The following is an 18,959-nucleotide window of genomic DNA, read 5'->3' on the forward strand; positions in this document are numbered from 1 at the left end:
CCCCCCCTTCTCTGTTTTCAGTGATAAGTTTGTAAAAAAAATAAAAAAAATTGGGCAGTACACCGTTGTGAACCTCAGGCGGAGGCAAGGCAAATCACTGGTGAAGATGTCACTATTTTCCTGCCCCCAACGCTGAAGTCCATTTTGAAACGGTTACAAAATGACTCCCTCAGAACCGGCAATAGTAGCATCATTGTTCATTGCTGGTGATTGCAGCCATTGCTTAGCCACTTAGCTTCTCTCTGCAGCTGCCCATCGTTCACTTTTCATCAACACTGATGAGGTCACTGCAGTACAGCATGTGTAGGAACAAGTGACCTCTATTTGTCATTTATTCTTATTCATATCAGGCAAGTGGACGACTTGAGGGGGTGTATCGTACATGTGGCTGAAACTCCAAACTAAAAGAATAAGCTCAGAGGAAAATCTGCTCTGCCACACTTGAAATATAACCTTGTTATGCTCCTTATGGTTGGTGAGGTGTGCCAAAAAATATCTTTGAATCTAGTGGGGCTTTCAGCTTTTGAACTATGACAATGTAGAATACAAATGAGGGCCTAATGTAACCAAAATGGACTATCTCTGAAACAGGAAGTATTAAAAAAAGAGCCAATGTCAAATAAAAACCTCTGTTATTGTTCAGCGCGGCAAAATGTGAAAGTTAGCGACTTCCTACAATGTGTAAAAAGAGAAGAAAACCCACATAAACAACCATGGCTTTTATTTTGTAATATTCATTTATTGTTCAATAAAAATAGATTTTAAAAAAAGTGACGTGATGTCTCCTTCATGACTTCGCCTGATGGATCTGCCAACGGCTCCTTGTAAAGAGGGAGTTTATATATGTAAGCCCCTCCCCTCCCAGCCCACTCTTGAGACAGACAAGCGTCTATAGCCTCATTGACCTTTGACCTCTCGAGCGTTGACAGCCCCACATTCACTTTCACATTTAGAGCAGATACAGTACATTCAACCCCTGGTCCTGTCTATGCACATGGTGGGGTTTGTGGCTGTGCAGTTGGCCCTTGTAAAAACCGCTTTTAACAATGTGAATAAAGAAGACATCTAAGCGCAAGAGTTCAAACCATACGTCAAACCAATTACAACTCATAACATCAGTTGCTAAGACTTTTTTCTATACAGTAGTTACACCTAAACACATTTTTGGGGGGATCGGAGGAAACATAATTTTGTAAACACTCTTATCAGGTTAAAGAAGCCCCTGCTACCTACAGTATATAACAGGAGGTTATATATCATTGTGTAGGTTCTACTGAGCCTACAATGCTACAGTCACTGCAGGCTTACAACCACGAACACATTCAATCATGACCTGATTCACAACAGGCCTGGCCCTTATCAATCATGACCTGATTCACAACAGGCCTGGCCCTTATCAATCATGACCTGATTCACAACAGGCCTGGCCCTTATCAATCATGACCTGATTCACAACAGGCCTGGCCCTTATCAATCATGACCTGATTCACAACAGGCCTGGCCCTTATCAATCATGACCTGATTCACAACAGGCCTGGCCCTTATCCATCATGACCTGATTCACAACAGGCCTGGCCCTTATCAATCATGACCTGATTCACAACAGGCCTGGCCCTTATCAATCATGACCTGATTCACAACAGGCCTGGCCCTTATCAATCATGACCTGATTCACAACAGGCCTGGCCCTTATCCATCATGACCTGATTCACAACAGGCCTGGCCCTTATCAATCATGACCTGATTCACAACAGGCCTGGCCCTTATCAATCATGACCTGATTCACAACAGGCCTGGCCCTTATCAATCATGAGAAGAGACACTTTGTGCATAAATGAACATTCCTGACCATTTTTACTGTCAGCTCCACATCACCTTAATAAATGACCTTGAATTGGTAAACCAGCCACTTCAAAGAGATAGTAGACTAGAGGATAGAGATGGACCGATTTAACTTGACGACATAAACAATCTAAATTGAAAGCCAGCTGACTTCCTGTTGCAGCGTTTGCTACTGTAGCAGTCCTGTCAATTCTGTCCTATTATAGGGCAGGACTGACAATTCCATGAAAACAGTCTATATGTTTGATCAATCATAACTTTGTTTTATGCACATGTTATTGAAAACATATACATGTTAAATACTTTATAAATGAGACCAAATAAATGCATTTAGGCTGAGTTAACAGGCCGTCTCATTGTTCTTACTTCTCATCAGTAAGACAATACACTTTTTAAATAAAAGACTGGAAGAAATTCTGCAAATTGATTTGACCCAAATAAAATGTCCTGCCTCACCTGTTGGTCCTGACTCAGAGGAACCCAAAAATGGCCCAGTTTCCCCAAATCATATTAAAGGGATAGTTCAGGTTTTTAAGAAGCCTGGTTAATCATGTGCTCCATCCATCCAAAAAGCACATATGTTTTGGTTATTGACAGGGGTGGGTAGTAAGTTACAAGGACTAGTAACTATACAAGTACTACATGTTACTACAAGTACTATTCATGTTATTTATTTTTTTACTGTACTTCTACTCTTTACTCGAGTATATTTTTGAGCCAGTAATCTACTTTTTACTTCACTATATTTGTCCACACTGGGACAGATAGGACCATGGAGAAAGAGAAGGGTAGGTGAGGAAGAGAGGGTTAGAGAGGATGGGATGGTGTAGTGTCCTCTAGTAAGAGAGTGGCGTCAGCGGAGGACCAAAATGCGAGACTCATTAGCCAATGAACAGCCAGGAATGGGCCTCGCGCTACTTTTGCATGCTAAAATAAAGCTGATAATGTACAATTTGATTCAAGGGATGAAAAACCCTTTCAAAGTACAACACAAACTGTCTATTTTGCTGCAACTCAACAGTGCTGCTTCTTTTACTCAAGAGTTCCACTTTCTACTTCCTGGAAAAAAACTGGTCCATTGGAGTGAATGGAGATGTCGGAACTCTTCTATTATACGGCTCTGGGATGGTGTTATAGGCCAGTGACTCTCAACCGTTTTCATACCATGGACCCCTAATTTACTGCACATTTGAGCCAAGGACCGCCCATTTGACTTCTCTAGAACCCAAATCTCAGAACATTTGTTGTTATTACAGTAAATATGATTTTGTACTGAATCAAATGTCCATGTCTATCTGTATTGTAGGTAGAGAGATCAACTATGATCAAAACAGTCATTCTTCTACATTTTCTATTAGTTGTCAATTAAATCATGGTAACGTTTCACAATTCATGAATTCAATTCAATTCAATTCATGATTTGCTGCCATGTTGAAAACCACCGGTAGGCTATCCTTATTTGCTTGATTAGCCTACCTCCTTTACTTAATTTTAAAAAGTTTGATCAACAAGTGCTGTTTTTGCCCCCCATTATTTTGCACTGGCCAGCACACCTGAAACATATTAAAATGTAAAGTAACTAGTACTTTGAGTAATTTATTAACCATGTACTTTATGGGAGTAAATGTAATTTTATTCGAGTATAGACTTTCAGTACTCTACCCACCACTGGTTATTGAAATACTGGCCACATAATTGTGTTTGAAGTGTTTGTTAGCGATGCTGCTCCAAGTCATTGGGGCTATAAATATTGTAATTTGTTTGAAACATCCTGTGTTTAAATCCTCTACACCAAGTTATTATAGCTATTATAAAACCGTTAGGAGACAATGTGTAATCTACTGCATGTCATTTGCACAAGCATTGCTTAACGACCTGCCATCCCTTTAACAGAAGAGGACTTTTGGGACACCCTGCCCTAGGCTGACGGGCGCCATTTTCTGATGGAACTGGGAATACCATGGTTATTAACGGAAAACACAACAAGAACACTGAACCGGTTAACATTTAGCACAGCAGGACTACAGTACTTCAGATGTCATCAGCAGAATTCTGGAAGATTTACATGCTTTCCCAATCAATTAGAGAAAGAAAAAGAGTCAAGTATTGCTGCTGGTCTTTTCTCTCTTTAAATCAAAATTGGCTGGCTTGACTTCGTGTAACTTCACTGGATGAGATGATCATATTAGCTACAGTATGACTGTATGACTACTATACAGGCCATTTGTTCCTGCAGAAGAAGCAGGAGAAAAGGAGCACCAGAGAGTCAGTGCCAGGTTCTAAAAGACGCAGCCTCCACCCTCCTCCCCTCTCTCTCTCTCCCTCCACCCTCCTCCCCTCTCTCTCTCTCTCCCTCCACCCTCCTCCCCTCTCTCTCTCTCTCCCTCCACCCTCCTCCCCTCTCTCTCTCTCTCTCTCCCTGGGCTGCTGGCTCTCACACTACCAGACAGCACAGTGGCAAAGAGCGGTTGAGTGACAGGCCGATGGGCCAAATCGTCGGGTCGGTTGCGTCCCCAAGTAGAGACGCCAGCCCCCCTCTGCTCTTCCCCCCCATCCTTCCCCTTCCTTCCTGCCCTCTGGGCCGGGTCCAGAGCCCACATCCTGGGATCATGGGTCCGGGCGGCTGCAGCCGACAGCTCTTTGGGAATGACACAATGAGAGAGTTCATAGGAAAAGCCGTGTCCGCGTGCGGCTGGGGAGGCGATGATGCTGCCCGTGTCGTTTTGGCAACGTGCGCTGCCCAACGTGCGCTGCCCAACGTGCGCTGTCCAACGTGCGCTGCCCAACGTGCTGGCATCGATCACGCCAGAGGCCGGAGTGACGCGCCATTCATTTTCCTCACCGTCACTTCCCTTTTGCCCAATAAAATGTCTGACGGCACAAAAACGGTTTTGTCTTTTGTTCCAGTTTGTTATTGTTCATTTTGGTCCATATGAGGATCTCAGATGTTCATATAAAAAGGTCCTTTAAGTTTGGGAGAACAGGCTTCATGGAAACATCTCAGAGCAGCATTCAGAAAACAATAACGCAACCAGAAATATGTATATATATATAATATATATATACAAACATTTTGTAGCTGCAGTAGTGGGCGGTAACACCGCAGTAGTGGGCGGTAACACCGCAGTAGTGGGCGGTAACGCCGCAGTAGTGTGCGGTAACGCCGCAGTAGTGGGCGGTAACGCCGCAGTAGTGTGCGGTAACGCCGCAGTAGTGGGCGGTAACGCCGCAGTAGTGGGCGGTAACGCCACAGTAGTGGGTGGTAACGCCGCAGTAGTGGGCGGTAACGCCACAATCAGAGAAGAGAGTTGAATGTCACACTGTGGTGGCGCGGCTGTATTTGAGCGCCAGCGGGGAGTACTCCTTGATGCGAACGCACAGCTTGCCCCTCAGCCACGGGTTCTGCAGCTCCAGGGGACAGAAGTCATCCTGAAGCCACTTCTCTCTGTCCTCCACCACCAGCACCAGGCCGAAGTGCTGCAGCTGCTCGGGGCTGTAACACACACACTGCTCCTGCTCGTTGCTGCTGCTGCTGCTGCCCAGCAGGAGGCGCCGTGACACGCCGTTCATCTCCTGCACCACCAGCTGCACCATCTCCCGCGCCGAAGTGCCCGGGGTCACGCGGAGCTGAGAGAGAGGAGCAGAAGTAGTCAGTCAGCTTTTGTGGACAAAATACTTTTTTGTATACGTTTTAAAGTGGTCGACGTTTAAATGTCCAAACATATCCCTCCACTGTACCTTGACACTGGTCTCTTTTGGCAGGCCTGTGCGGTACTGTGGGTACACTCTGAGAGTGGCGTGCCAGCCTTTCCTGTGGGCGCCAGGTGAGGGGGAGGAGAGCCTCTGGGTACCGCTGTCCTCTGACAGGGTGCGGGCGGGCGGGGGGCGAGGCGGGCAGCGCTCGGCCGAGCAGCACCGGTCCACAGAGGAGGGCCGGTGCCAGCGGGTGGCGGGGCAGGGCTGTGAAATGGCGGAGGGGAACTCCAAGCTGCTGGTTCTCACGCAGAAGGCCTGCCTCTTCTCTGTGATGCGCAGCAGCTCGATCTGCCTGCTGGGCAGGATGAAGTCACTGTCAAACAGTTCCGGGGCCCCCCTACGCCTTTCCCTCCCAGAGCCACCCAGCCCGCACCTCTCACTCTCCCTGCCAAGCTGCGGGTCCGAGGCCTGCAGGACGTCCGGGGTGGAGCCCCTTAGCGTTCCCCCGCCTCCTCCGATGCCCGTCCCTCCTAGGGAGCCGCTGCCGTCGCTGCGCAGGAAGCCGCGAGGCTCTAGGGGTGCGTAGGACGAGAGGGGGGACGAGGGCAGCAGGTCCAGCTCGCGGGGGCTCTGGGCACGGCTGGAGTCATAGTCACTGTCGGTGGTGAGGAACACCTCGGAGGAGCCCTCCTCATCTGACAGACCGGCGAAATCTACAGGATGGTGTGGGAAAATGTGGTGTTTAACACTACCGGTCAAAAGTTTGGACGCATGCATTTTCTTTATTTTTTACTATTTTTCAAGACATCAAAACTATGGAATAACACACATGAATTATGCAGTGACCAAAAAACTATCGTATATTTTAGATTCTTTAAAGTAGCTGCCCTTTGCTTTGATGGAAAGGCTTTGGAAAGAGATGCATACATAAGATCAACTTCACTATTTCTATTTATCTACAGTAGGAAACAATAAGCCTTTAGATCATAGCAGCTTTAAGATCATGAAAACCAGCACCTTCAATCAGCTTGACTGCTACTGTAGTGTAGACAGTATACAGTGGCTTTTTATTGACAGGCATCAGATGTGTTTGTAAAAAGTCTCTTGTGTCTTTTATAGCTGTTTAATATCAAACCTCCTTCTGTTCCACACCTCAGTCAGCTTGGTGGCATACTTTAATACAGCATTATTCTGTAATAAGGTATACGTTTTGTAAACTACATCTTTATAACAGCGTCATATAACCCCAGTCTCTATTCTATGAGAGGTGATGCTTGTCTGACCGGAGTGCTTGCGGCAGGGTTCGGGGGAAGGCGGGGGGGAGGGCATGAAGTCTGGCTGAGAGGAGGTGGAGGGAGGCTTTTCTGGCAGCACGTCCTTGGAGAAGTTGATGATCCATGCCAGGGAGATGCCCCCCGTCGGCTGCTTGTAGCGGGCATACTGCAGAGCGTCCATGATCCACCTCGCCTCGCGCCACACCTCCTCCATTTGCTGTTGTGCAGGGAACAAGGACACAATCAGTTATCTCGGTAAAAGAGTCATCAGTCAAATATTTGACCGGTATTGCATTAATTTGGATCCAGTTCCCTACAAAGAAGTGACTGATACTGACTGGATGTACTGTTACAAAGAAGTGACTGATACTGACTGGATATTGTTACAAAGAAGTGACTGATACTGACTGGATGTACTGTTACAAAGAAGTGACTGATACTGACTGGATATTGTTACAAAGAAGTGACTGATACTGACTGGATATTGTTACAAAGAAGTGACTGATACTGACTGGATATTGTTACAAAGAAGTGACTGATACTGACTGGATATTGTTACAAAGAAGTGACTGATACTGACTGGATATTGTTACAAAGAAGTGACTGATACTGACTGGATATTGTTACAAAGAAGTGACTGATACTGACTGGATGTACTGTTACAAAGAAGTGACTGATACTGACTGGATGTACTGTTACAAAGAAGTGACTGATACTGACTGGATGTGCTGTTACAAAGAAGTGACTGATACTGACTGGATGTACTGTTACAAATAAGTGACTGATACTGACTGGATGTACTGTTACAAAGAAGTGACTGATACTGACTGGATATTGTTACAAAGAAGTGACTGATACTGACTGGATGTGCTGTTACAAAGAAGTGACTGATACTGACTGGATGTGCTGTTACAAAGAAGTGACTGATACTGACTGGATGTGCTGTTACAAAGAAGTGACTGATACTGACTGGATATTGTTACAAAGAAGTGACTGATACTGACTGGATATTGTTACAAAGAAGTGACTGATACTGACTGGATATTGTTACAAAGAAGTGACTGATACTGACTGGATATTGTTACAAAGAAGTGACTGATACTGACTGGATATTGTTACAAAGAAGTGACTGATACTGACTGGATATTGTTACAAAGAAGTGACTAATACTGACTGGATGTACTGTTACAAAGAAGTGACTGATACTGACTGGATGTACTGTTACAAAGAAGTGACTGATACTGACTGGATATTGTTACAAAGAAGTGACTGAGACTGACTGGATGTACTGTTACAAAGAAGTGACTGATACTGACTGGATGTGCTGTTACAAAGAAGTGACTGATACTGACTGGATGTGCTGTTACAAAGAAGTGACTGATACTGACTGGATGTGCTGTTACAAAGAAGTGACTGATACTGACTGGATATTGTTACAAAGAAGTGACTGATACTGACTGGATATTGTTACAAAGAAGTGACTGATACTGACTGGATATTGTTACAAAGAAGTGACTGATACTGACTGGATATTGTTACAAAGAAGTGACTGATACTGACTGGATATTGTTACAAAGAAGTGACTGATACTGACTGGATATTGTTACAAAGAAGTGACTGATACTGACTGGATGTACTGTTACAAAGAAGTGACTGATACTGACTGGATGTACTGTTACAAAGAAGTGACTGATACTGACTGGATATTGTTACAAAGAAGTGACTGATACTGACTGGATATTGTTACAAAGAAGTGACTGATACTGACTGGATATTGTTACAAAGAAGTGACTGATACTGACTGGATATTGTTACAAAGAAGTGACTGATACTGACTGGATGTACTGTTACAAAGAAGTGACTGATACTGACTGGATATTGTTACAAAGAAGTGACTGATACTGACTGGATATTGTTACAAAGAAGTGACTGATACTGACTGGATATTGTTACAAAGAAGTGACTGATACTGACTGGATATTGTTACAAAGAAGTGACTGATACTGACTGGATGTACTGTTACAAAGAAGTGACTGATACTGACTGGATATTGTTACAAAGAAGTGACTGATACTGACTGGATATTGTTACAAAGAAGTGACTGATACTGACTGGATATTGTTACAAAGAAGTGACTGATACTGACTGGATGTACTGTTACAAAGAAGTGACTGATACTGACTGGATATTGTTACAAAGAAGTGACTAATACTGACTGGATGTACTGTTACAAAGAAGTGACTGATACTGACTGGATGTACTGTTACAAAGAAGTGACTGATACTGACTGGATATTGTTACAAAGAAGTGACTGATACTGACTGGATGTACTGTTACAAAGAAGTGACTGATACTGACTGGATGTGCTGTTACAAAGAAGTGACTGATACTGACTGGATGTGCTGTTACAAAGAAGTGACTGATACTGACTGGATGTGCTGTTACAAAGAAGTGACTGATACTGACTGGATGTGCTGTTACAAAGAAGTGACTGATACTGACTGGATATTGTTACAAAGAAGTGACTGATACTGACTGGATATTGTTACAAAGAAGTGACTGATACTGACTGGATATTGTTACAAAGAAGTGACTAATACTGACTGGATGTACTGTTACAAAGAAGTGACTGATACTGACTGGATGTACTGTTACAAAGAAGTGACTGATACTGACTGGATATTGTTACAAAGAAGTGACTGATACTGACTGGATGTACTGTTACAAAGAAGTGACTGATACTGACTGGATGTGCTGTTACAAAGAAGTGACTGATACTGACTGGATGTGCTGTTACAAAGAAGTGACTGATACTGACTGGATGTGCTGTTACAAAGAAGTGACTGATACTGACTGGATATTGTTACAAAGAAGTGACTGATACTGACTGGATATTGTTACAAAGAAGTGACTGATACTGACTGGATATTGTTACAAAGAAGTGACTGATACTGACTGGATATTGTTACAAAGAAGTGACTGATACTGACTGGATATTGTTACAAAGAAGTGACTGATACTGACTGGATATTGTTACAAAGAAGTGACTAATACTGACTGGATGTACTGTTACAAAGAAGTGACTGATACTGACTGGATGTACTGTTACAAAGAAGTGACTGATACTGACTGGATATTGTTACAAAGAAGTGACTGATACTGACTGGATGTACTGTTACAAAGAAGTGACTGATACTGACTGGATGTGCTGTTACAAAGAAGTGACTGATACTGACTGGATGTACTGTTACAAAGAAGTGACTGATACTGACTGGATGTGCTGTTACAAAGAAGTGACTGATACTGACTGGATGTGCTGTTACAAAGAAGTGACTGATACTGACTGGATGTGCTGTTACAAAGAAGTGACTGATACTGACTGGATATTGTTACAAAGAAGTGACTGATACTGACTGGATATTGTTACAAAGAATTGACTGATAGTGACTGGATGTACTGTTACAAAGAAGTGACTGATTCTGACTGGATGTGCTGTAACAAAGAAGTGACTGATACTGACTGGATATTGTTACAAAGAAGTGACTGATACTGACTGGATATTGTTACAAAGAAGTGACTGATTCTGACTGGATGTACTGTAACAAAGAAGTGACTGATACTGACTGGATGTACTGTTACAAAGAAGTGACTGATACTGACTGGATATTGTTACAAAGAAGTGACTGATACTGACTGGATGTACTGTTACAAAGAAGTGACTGATACTGACTGGATGTACTGTTACAAAGAAGTGACTGATACTGACTGGATATTGTTACAAAGAAGTGACTGATACTGACTGGATGTACTGTTACAAAGAAGTGACTGATACTGACTGGATGTGCTGTTACAAAGAAGTGACTGATACTGACTGGATATTGTTACAAAGAAGCGACTGATACTGACTGGATGTGCTGTTACAAAGAAGTGACTGTTACATAATCGAATATAACATTGACTAGCCTGCCTCTAATATTTGGCTGTGCCTCTTGTATCTCTTTGTCTTTTGTGCATATTTCTGCATGACTTTTGCCTTTCTATTAAACCTATGATAACGTGTTATGGTCCAATGTTTGTTTTTAATCAACCACAAACTGCTTGAAGAGTTGTGAGTATTATAGTACTCCAGGGTGGAGACTCTGGAGAGGATGTGCCATGGGCACTTTTTTGGGGGGTGTGACCAAGCTCATGCCAACTCATGTTTAGCTTTGCATGCTCAACCAGAGATTCTCTGGGTCGAGCCCATTTCTCGTCATCAGTGTGGTGTTTTATGGCAGTTGGCATCCTTTATGTTGCATTACCGCCTCCTTCTGGATTTATCCATCCACTGTTTCTCTACATTCTCTCTTGATGTCACTCTCTCTATGTTAGCAATAATGTGAGTAGCACATACCTACATGTGCTGTGGACCTGCTGGTCTCCATACCTGCATGTGTTGTGGACCTGCTGGTCTCCATACCTGCATGTGTTGGTGGACCTGCTGGTGCTTCTTCTTGGCAGCGAGGAGCTCGGCCTCGGAGAAGGCCTCCCTCAGGGCCTGCTGGGACATGAGCGACTCCAGCTCCAGCAGCGCCGACACCCTGCAGTACTGTGCGATGAAGCTGGGGCAATACGCCTGGAAGTGGACTGGAGGGGAGCAAGCAATCAAGTGACAACAAGTTGGAGTCATCTGCAGTGTGTAGTAAGTGCATGAACAGACCCCCAAAAAAATGTGCGACTTAAAATCTTGAAAAATGTACTGTAATTTGCTTTGGACAAAAGCAAATGATGTGCCATTTATAGATGTAGCGCACAGGCCCACCCACAGAAATGACATGTTTCTGCTATCATATGAAACTACAGTAGAAGACCTAAGGCAGCATGCTAGCTTGTCGGGAAGGGGCGGGGCTAAATAATGCTCCAAATTTAGACAAAATTTTGGCGAGGGAAAAACCAGACATCTCACCGCAAGATATCTGAATGAAAATGGGGTATGGATACCCACAAGCAACAATAAATAAAATGTTTATTCTTGACGTTTTAATAAGTAATGGTGAGTATTTGTTGTTGTTGTTGTTGTTGCTAGCCTCCATGGGCCCCCTTAGCAGCTGGGCCCCAGAAGGCTTTCCCCTTTCCCCCCCATTACGGCCGGCCCTGGTAGGGAGTAAACATAGACCCATACATGCATACGCTTTTCAGATTGTGTGTGCGTTTCTGTGGGTTTGTGTTTGTATGAACCCATTTGTGGCAGATATTTTGTACACTAACCCAGTTCAAAGATCTGCAGAGGCAGGGTCAGGAAACCCGAGCGGGGCGAGTAGGGGTTGTTCTGGCCCGGGGCGGTGCACACTTCATCTGAGGGAGGCAGCAGCAGCAGGAAGGACACCTTCTCCCCAAACTCCAACACCTCCTGACTGTAGATACGGAAGTCTTGTACCTGGACACACACGGACAAGAGATCTCGATGAGGGGCCCACATACGTTTTCCCTAACCTAAAGCAGAGACAAAAAAAACTAACTGCTCAATGACATCTGAATCTAGTTTAAGTCTTTATGCAGCGTTCTCTCTCGGCAAGATTAATATAACCAAGAACCTTAATAACGCACTTCACCCGACATGACACTTAAGGCTTTCTATTCTGGCCCCATGCTCTAAACAAACAGATTGCTGAGACTATCGAGTGGATTTGAGTGTCTTGAAAGTGGAAACAGAAGCTCAAACTCCAAGATGGTAGTAAGGAATATAGCAGCAGCATGGTTTGCCATAATCAAGGGTTATTGCACGTCCAGGTCTTTTGTAGAGCTCGGGTAAAATAATTATATTCCTAAAGCCATATTTGTTCTACTTCAAGCCAAATGGACAATGGCCGTTAAAGTGCTATGATGCTTTTGGGAATCCAAACCATATTTGTTCTTTTGCGAAAATCGCGCTGAATTAGTGGTCTGACCAGAAATGGGTCATTATCCGCTGCAATCTTTTTTTCTTTTTCTTTTTCGCTTTGAGCCTTTGCTTCGGTCTGCCTGTGGAAGATGGAAGATGGATGCATTTACACGGTTGGGAGGAGATTGAGGAGATTCTACTGGTTCAGTCAAGATCAGTCAGTCCACACAACACATTTGGTAGCCACAGAGCCATAGTACAGCTATTGGTGAGGTTGCCAACTGTTTCAGGTTGACCCTGGCTTGACCTCTGACCTGGTTGCCAGGGACGTTGATGTGGGCCATCAGGTCCTTGGTGGCACTGCGGAGGTCCTGTAGGAGGCGATGTGGAGCGCTCTGTTCATCGTGGTCCATCTCCAAGGACTCCTCCAGGGAGCTGAGGGCCTGCAGCCACTGCCACTCCTCCCTGCAAACAACACACACACACACACACACACACACACACACACACACACACACACACACACACACACACACACACACACAACAATGGACACACATTCCAGTGGTATTGTAGGTATCTTTTCCATTGTTCTACAATTTTAGTTGACTGATGAAGCTTTTGGATGTGCATACACCACATCCTTGTTCTTAATACACAACTCACACAAAAATGCATACACACAAACACACGTACTCACGCACGCACGCACACACACACGCACACATACACACACACGCACACACACACACACACACACACACACACACAAACACACATACACACACATACTCACGCACCCATGCACGCGCGCACACACACACACACACACCCACCCACCCACACACACATACATACACACACACACACGTACTCATGCACGCACGCGCACACACACACACACACACATACTCACGCACGCACGCGCACACACACACACACACACACACACACACACACACACGTACTCACGCACGCACACACATACACACACACACACACAAACACACACACACACACGTACTCACGCACGCACGCACGCACGCGCACGCACACACACACACACACACACACACACACATACTCACGCACGCATGCACGCACGCTCACACACACCAACACTCAATTCCGGTCCACCCCGCCCTACTCCACACATGCACTCAGCCGAATGAAGCAGCCAGTGTGACCCACCTGGACACGTTGCTGTTGTCACGGATCTTGGTGTGACAGAGGACGTTGGGGAGTTTCTGGGGCACCAGGGCTCGGATCTGCTCCACGGAGGTACACAGCTTCAGGTAGCCCAGGTACAGGCCAGGGGACAGCAGCTTCTTACTCCGCCTGTGGTACGCCAGCTTCTCCTGGGACCAGCGGGCCGAAACAGAGACGAGAGGGGAGAGGGTTGGAAGAGACTGAATGTAGAAGGTATGTTAAAAGTGATGATGATGATGATGATGATGATGGTCGTAGTGTCGGTGTTGGCATCTTCACACTCATTTGTATGCTGGTGTTTTCATGCGTGTTGCTGCTTTAAAGACTTTAGAGACTGTTGTTTAACGTGGAAGTCAACACACCAGAATAGCCCTTCAGCACATTTCTCTGTATTTCATCATACAATTTGTTCTGGCCGCAAAACAAATATTTCTGTGACTGTGGTTTTGTCAAAGGGAGTCTTCGCCATTGTTTTGGAACCACAAGACCAAACCAACTTACACTGGAGACAAAACAGCCTTGCAACAACGGGTATCAGGTTTACCAGGCTACACAGAGAACATTGATTTGTGGTTTGGTTTCAGACAGTGGACCTCCCGAACAAAACTGCAAAGCTAAATTGCATTAGTTCAAAAACACCAAAACACTAACAATTAGCTAAATTATCATCGTCAAGACTGCCATGCTAAACTTTCGGATTACCACTGAGTGAATGGCGTTAAACGTGGAGGCACTCCAGACGAGATGCTTAACATTCATGTTGGATCCACGGATGGACCTGGCATCTGGTATTAAAATCAATCTGTTGGTAAGTCAATTGAATACAGATACCTCAGACAGTAGGTGACATTTGGAAGAAGAGAGCTATGATCGTTAACGTGTCTAAAGCGGGCTATGATGATAACGTGTGTCTAAAGCGGGCTATGATCGTTAACGTGTGTCTAAAGCGGGCTATGATCGTTAACGTGTGTCTAAAGCGGGCTATGATCGTTAACGTGTGTCTAAAGCGGGCTATGATCGTTAACGTGTGTCTAAAGTGGGCTATGATCGTTAACGTGTCTAAAGCGGGCTATGATCGTTAACGTGTCTAAAGCGGGCTATGATCGTTAACGTGTGTCTAAAGCGGGCTATGATTGTTAACGTGTGTCTAAAGCGGGCTATGGTCGTTAACGTGTGTCTAAAGCGGGCAATGATCGTTAACGTGTGTCTAAAGCGGGCGATGATCGTTAACGTGTGTCTAAAGGTGACATTTGGAAGAAGACTATGATCGTTAACGTGTGTCTAAAGGTGACATTTGGAAGAAGAGAGCTATGATCGTTAAGGTGTGTCTAAAGCGGGCTATGATCGTTAACGTGTGTCTAAAGCGGGAGCGTCTGCATAATGTTGTCAGCTGTAATCAGTTGTAATTGGATGCACATTTTAAATTTACAGTCCTATTGTTTCAACCATGGAGCCTCATGTTAATATGGTTGCTGTGACGGTCATAGCATTGCTGAGTTTCAAAAACAGATTACATCTATTCCAATAAATGAATGTTATATGATGCTTTCTGGCGCACTTTGTTTTTGAGAAAGTGCCTTACACTAAGCCGTTTCATCTTATTACATTTCTGTGCAACAACAACAAAAATGCAAAGAATGGGCTTGATAAAAACCACAACCACTGCTGGCAAAAACGAATCTGTTTCCAAAACAACAGCAAACAATCATCCATTTTCCAAAACTGAACTAAGTGCAAAACCACTGCCCATCTTCTCCCATAGGACTCACATGGAGCGTAATGAGCAGCATGTCCAAGGCTGTGGGCTCTTCAGGGGACGAGATGGACTTGCGTTGGAGCTGGAGTTTGCAGAGCTGCGTCCAGCGCACCCCTTCCAGGTTGGGACAGGCACTCATGTCCTTTAGGAGCACCAGCAGTGCGTTACCATGCTTGTCTTTGATTGGCTCAAAATACACCTGACCTAGGTCCTGAGTCCCCAGCATACCCTGGGGGGAAGACGGCAGATCATACTTGCAGGTTAATTTGAGGAGGGAACACGAAGAGAGAAAATCATAGCATTACATTTATCAAGTGCAAGTTAGAGCAGGGATAGAGAGGGCTTTTTCAGACCCCTTTAATATTCCCTTCACATTTTCTGTCATCAGAACAACAACAAAGTACATTGGAGCCAACAACATGTTTAGCCTCAAAGCTGTATCAGGATTAGGGATATGGAAATATGAAATGGTCTGAAGTAACGTATTGTGATAGTGAGAGTGGTTGTAGTCCTACAGGAACTTATTGTGATAGTGAGAGTGGTTGTTGTCCTGCAGTAACTTCTTGTAATAGTGAGAGTGGTTGTAGTCCTACAGTAACTTATTTTGATAGTGAGAGTGGTTGTAGTCCTACAGTTACGTCTTGTAATAGTGAGAGTGGTTGTTGTCTTACAGTAACTTCTTGTAATAGTGAGAGTGGTTGTTGTCCTGCAGTAACTTCTTGTAATAGTGAGAGTGGTTGTTGTCCTGCAGTAACTTCTTGTAATAGTGAGAGTGGTTGTTGTCCTGCAGTAACTTCTTGTAATAGTGAGAGTGGTTGTTGTCTTACAGTAACTTCTTGTAATAGTGAGAGTGGTTGTAGTCCTGCAGTAACTTCTTGTAATAGTGAGAGTGGTTGTAGTCCTGCAGTAACTTCTTGTAATAGTGAGAGTGGTTGTTGTCCTGCAGTAACTTCTTGTAATAGTGAGAGTGGTTGTTGTCTTACAGTAACTTCTTGTAATAGTGAGAGTGGTTGTTGTCCTGCAGTAACTTCTTGTAATAGTGAGAGTGGTTGTTGTCCTGCAGTAACTTCTTGTAATAGTGAGAGTGGTTGTTGTCCTGCAGTAACTTCTTGTAATAGTGAGAGTGGTTGTTGTCCTGCAGTAACTTCTTGTAATAGTGAGAGTGGTTGTTGTCCTGCAGTAACTTCTTGTAATAGTGAGAGTGGTTGTTGTCCTGCAGTAACTTCTTGTAATAGTGAGAGTGGTTGTTGTCCTGCAGTAACTTCTTGTAATAGTGAGAGTGGTTGTTGTCCTGCAGTAACTTCTTGTAATAGTGAGAGTGGTTGTTGTCTTACAGTAACTTCTTGTAATAGTGAGAGTGGTTGTTGTCCTGCAGTAACTTCTTGTAATAGTGAGAGTGGTTGTTGTCCTGCAGTAACTTCTTGTAATAGTGAGAGTGGTTGTTGTCCTGCAGTAACTTCTTGTAATAGTGAGAGTGGTTGTTGTCCTGCAGTAACTTCTTGTAATAGTGAGAGTGGTTGTTGTCCTGCAGTAACTTCTTGTAATAGTGAGAGTGGTTGTTGTCTTACAGTAACTTATTGTAATAGTGAGAGTGGTTGTTGTCCTGCAGTAACTTCTTGTAATAGTGAGAGTGGTTGTTGTCTTACAGTAACTTCTTGTAATAGTGAGAGTGGTTGTTGTCTTACAGTAACTTCTTGTAATAGTGAGAGTGGTTGTTGTCTTACAGTAACTTCTTGTAATAGTGAGAGTGGTTGTTGTCCTGCAGTAACTTCTTGTAATAGTGAGAGTGGTTGTTGTCCTGCAGTAACTTCTTGTAATAGTGAGAGTGGTTGTAGTCCTGCAGTAACTTCTTGTAATAGTGAGAGTGGTTGTTGTCCTGCAGTAACTTCTTGTAATAGTGAGAGTGGTTGTTGTCTTACAGTAACTTCTTGTAATAGTGAGAGTGGTTGTTGTCCTGCAGTAACTTCTTGTAATAGTGAGAGTGGTTGTTGTCCTGCAGTAACTTCTTGTAATAGTGAGAGTGGTTGTTGTCTTACAGTAACTTCTTGTAATAGTGAGAGTGGTTGTTGTCCTGCAGTAACTTCTTGTAATAGTGAGAGTGGTTGTTGTCCTGCAGTAACTTCTTGTAATAGTGAGAGTGGTTGTAGTCCTACAGTAACTTCTTGTGATAGTGAGAGTGGTTGTTGTCTTACAGTAACTTCTTGTAATAGTGAGAGTGGTTGTAGTCCTGCAGTAACTTCTTGTAATAGTGAGAGTGGTTGTTGTCCTGCAGTAACTTCTTGTAATAGTGAGAGTGCTTGTAGTCCTGCAGTAACTTCTTGTAATAGTGAGAGTGGTTGTAGTCCTACAGTAACTTCTTGTAATAGTGAGAGTGGTTGTTGTCCTGCAGTAACTTCTTGTAATAGTGAGAGTGGTTGTTGTCCTGCAGTAACTTCTTGTAATAGTGAGAGTGGTTGTTGTCTTACAGTAACTTATTGTAATAGTGAGAGTGGTTGTTGTCCTGCAGTAACTTCTTGTAATAGTGAGAGTGGTTGTTGTCTTACAGTAACTTCTTGTAATAGTGAGAGTGGTTGTTGTCTTACAGTAACTTCTTGTAATAGTGAGAGTGGTTGTTGTCTTACAGTAACTTCTTGTAATAGTGAGAGTGGTTGTTGTCCTGCAGTAACTTCTTGTAATAGTGAGAGTGGTTGTTGTCCTGCAGTAACTTCTTGTAATAGTGAGAGTGGTTGTAGTCCTGCAGTAACTTCTTGTAATAGTGAGAGTGGTTGTTGTCCTGCAGTAACTTCTTGTAATAGTGAGAGTGGTTGTTGTCTTACAGTAACTTCTTGTAATAGTGAGAGTGGTTGTTGTCCTGCAGTAACTTCTTGTAATAGTGAGAGTGGTTGTTGTCCTGCAGTAACTTCTTGTAATAGTGAGAGTGGTTGTTGTCTTACAGTAACTTCTTGTAATAGTGAGAGTGGTTGTTGTCCTGCAGTAACTTCTTGTAATAGTGAGAGTGGTTGTTGTCCTGCAGTAACTTCTTGTAATAGTGAGAGTGCTTGTAGTCCTACAGTAACTTCTTGTGATAGTGAGAGTGGTTGTTGTCTTACAGTAACTTCTTGTAATAGTGAGAGTGGTTGTAGTCCTGCAGTAACTTCTTGTAATAGTGAGAGTGGTTGTTGTCCTGCAGTAACTTCTTGTAATAGTGAGAGTGCTTGTAGTCCTGCAGTAACTTCTTGCAATAGTGAGAGTGGTTGTAGTCCTACAGTAACTTCTTGTAATAGTGAGAGTGGTTGTTGTCCTGCAGTAACTTCTTGTAATAGTGAGAGTGGTTGTTGTCCTG

The 18,959-nt window shown here is 43.8% G+C and overlaps 1 protein-coding gene across 1 annotated transcript in view; it reads right to left on the bottom strand.

The window, feature by feature from the left end:
* Nucleotides 1-5,157: 5,157 nt before the first annotated feature.
* The window catches only part of ankfn1b (ankyrin repeat and fibronectin type III domain containing 1b), a gene marked incomplete at both ends in the record, with an annotated part of 321,927 nt that continues 308,125 nt past the window's right edge, over nt 5,158-18,959 (bottom strand). Inside the window, 8 exons of the mRNA XM_083636085.1 lie at nt 5,158-5,469; nt 5,581-6,251; nt 6,822-7,029; nt 11,272-11,438; nt 12,060-12,228; nt 12,987-13,137; nt 13,864-14,030; nt 15,651-15,866. Coding sequence (XP_083492211.1) covers nt 5,158-5,469; nt 5,581-6,251; nt 6,822-7,029; nt 11,272-11,438; nt 12,060-12,228; nt 12,987-13,137; nt 13,864-14,030; nt 15,651-15,866 — 2,061 coding nt within the window. The remainder of the gene's footprint in view (nt 5,470-5,580; nt 6,252-6,821; nt 7,030-11,271; nt 11,439-12,059; nt 12,229-12,986; nt 13,138-13,863; nt 14,031-15,650; nt 15,867-18,959) is intronic.

The sequence above is a fragment of the Poromitra crassiceps genome (genome assembly GCF_964638095.1).
Source record: "Poromitra crassiceps genome assembly, chromosome: 4".
Taxonomy (NCBI): Eukaryota; Metazoa; Chordata; class Actinopteri; order Beryciformes; family Melamphaidae; genus Poromitra; species Poromitra crassiceps.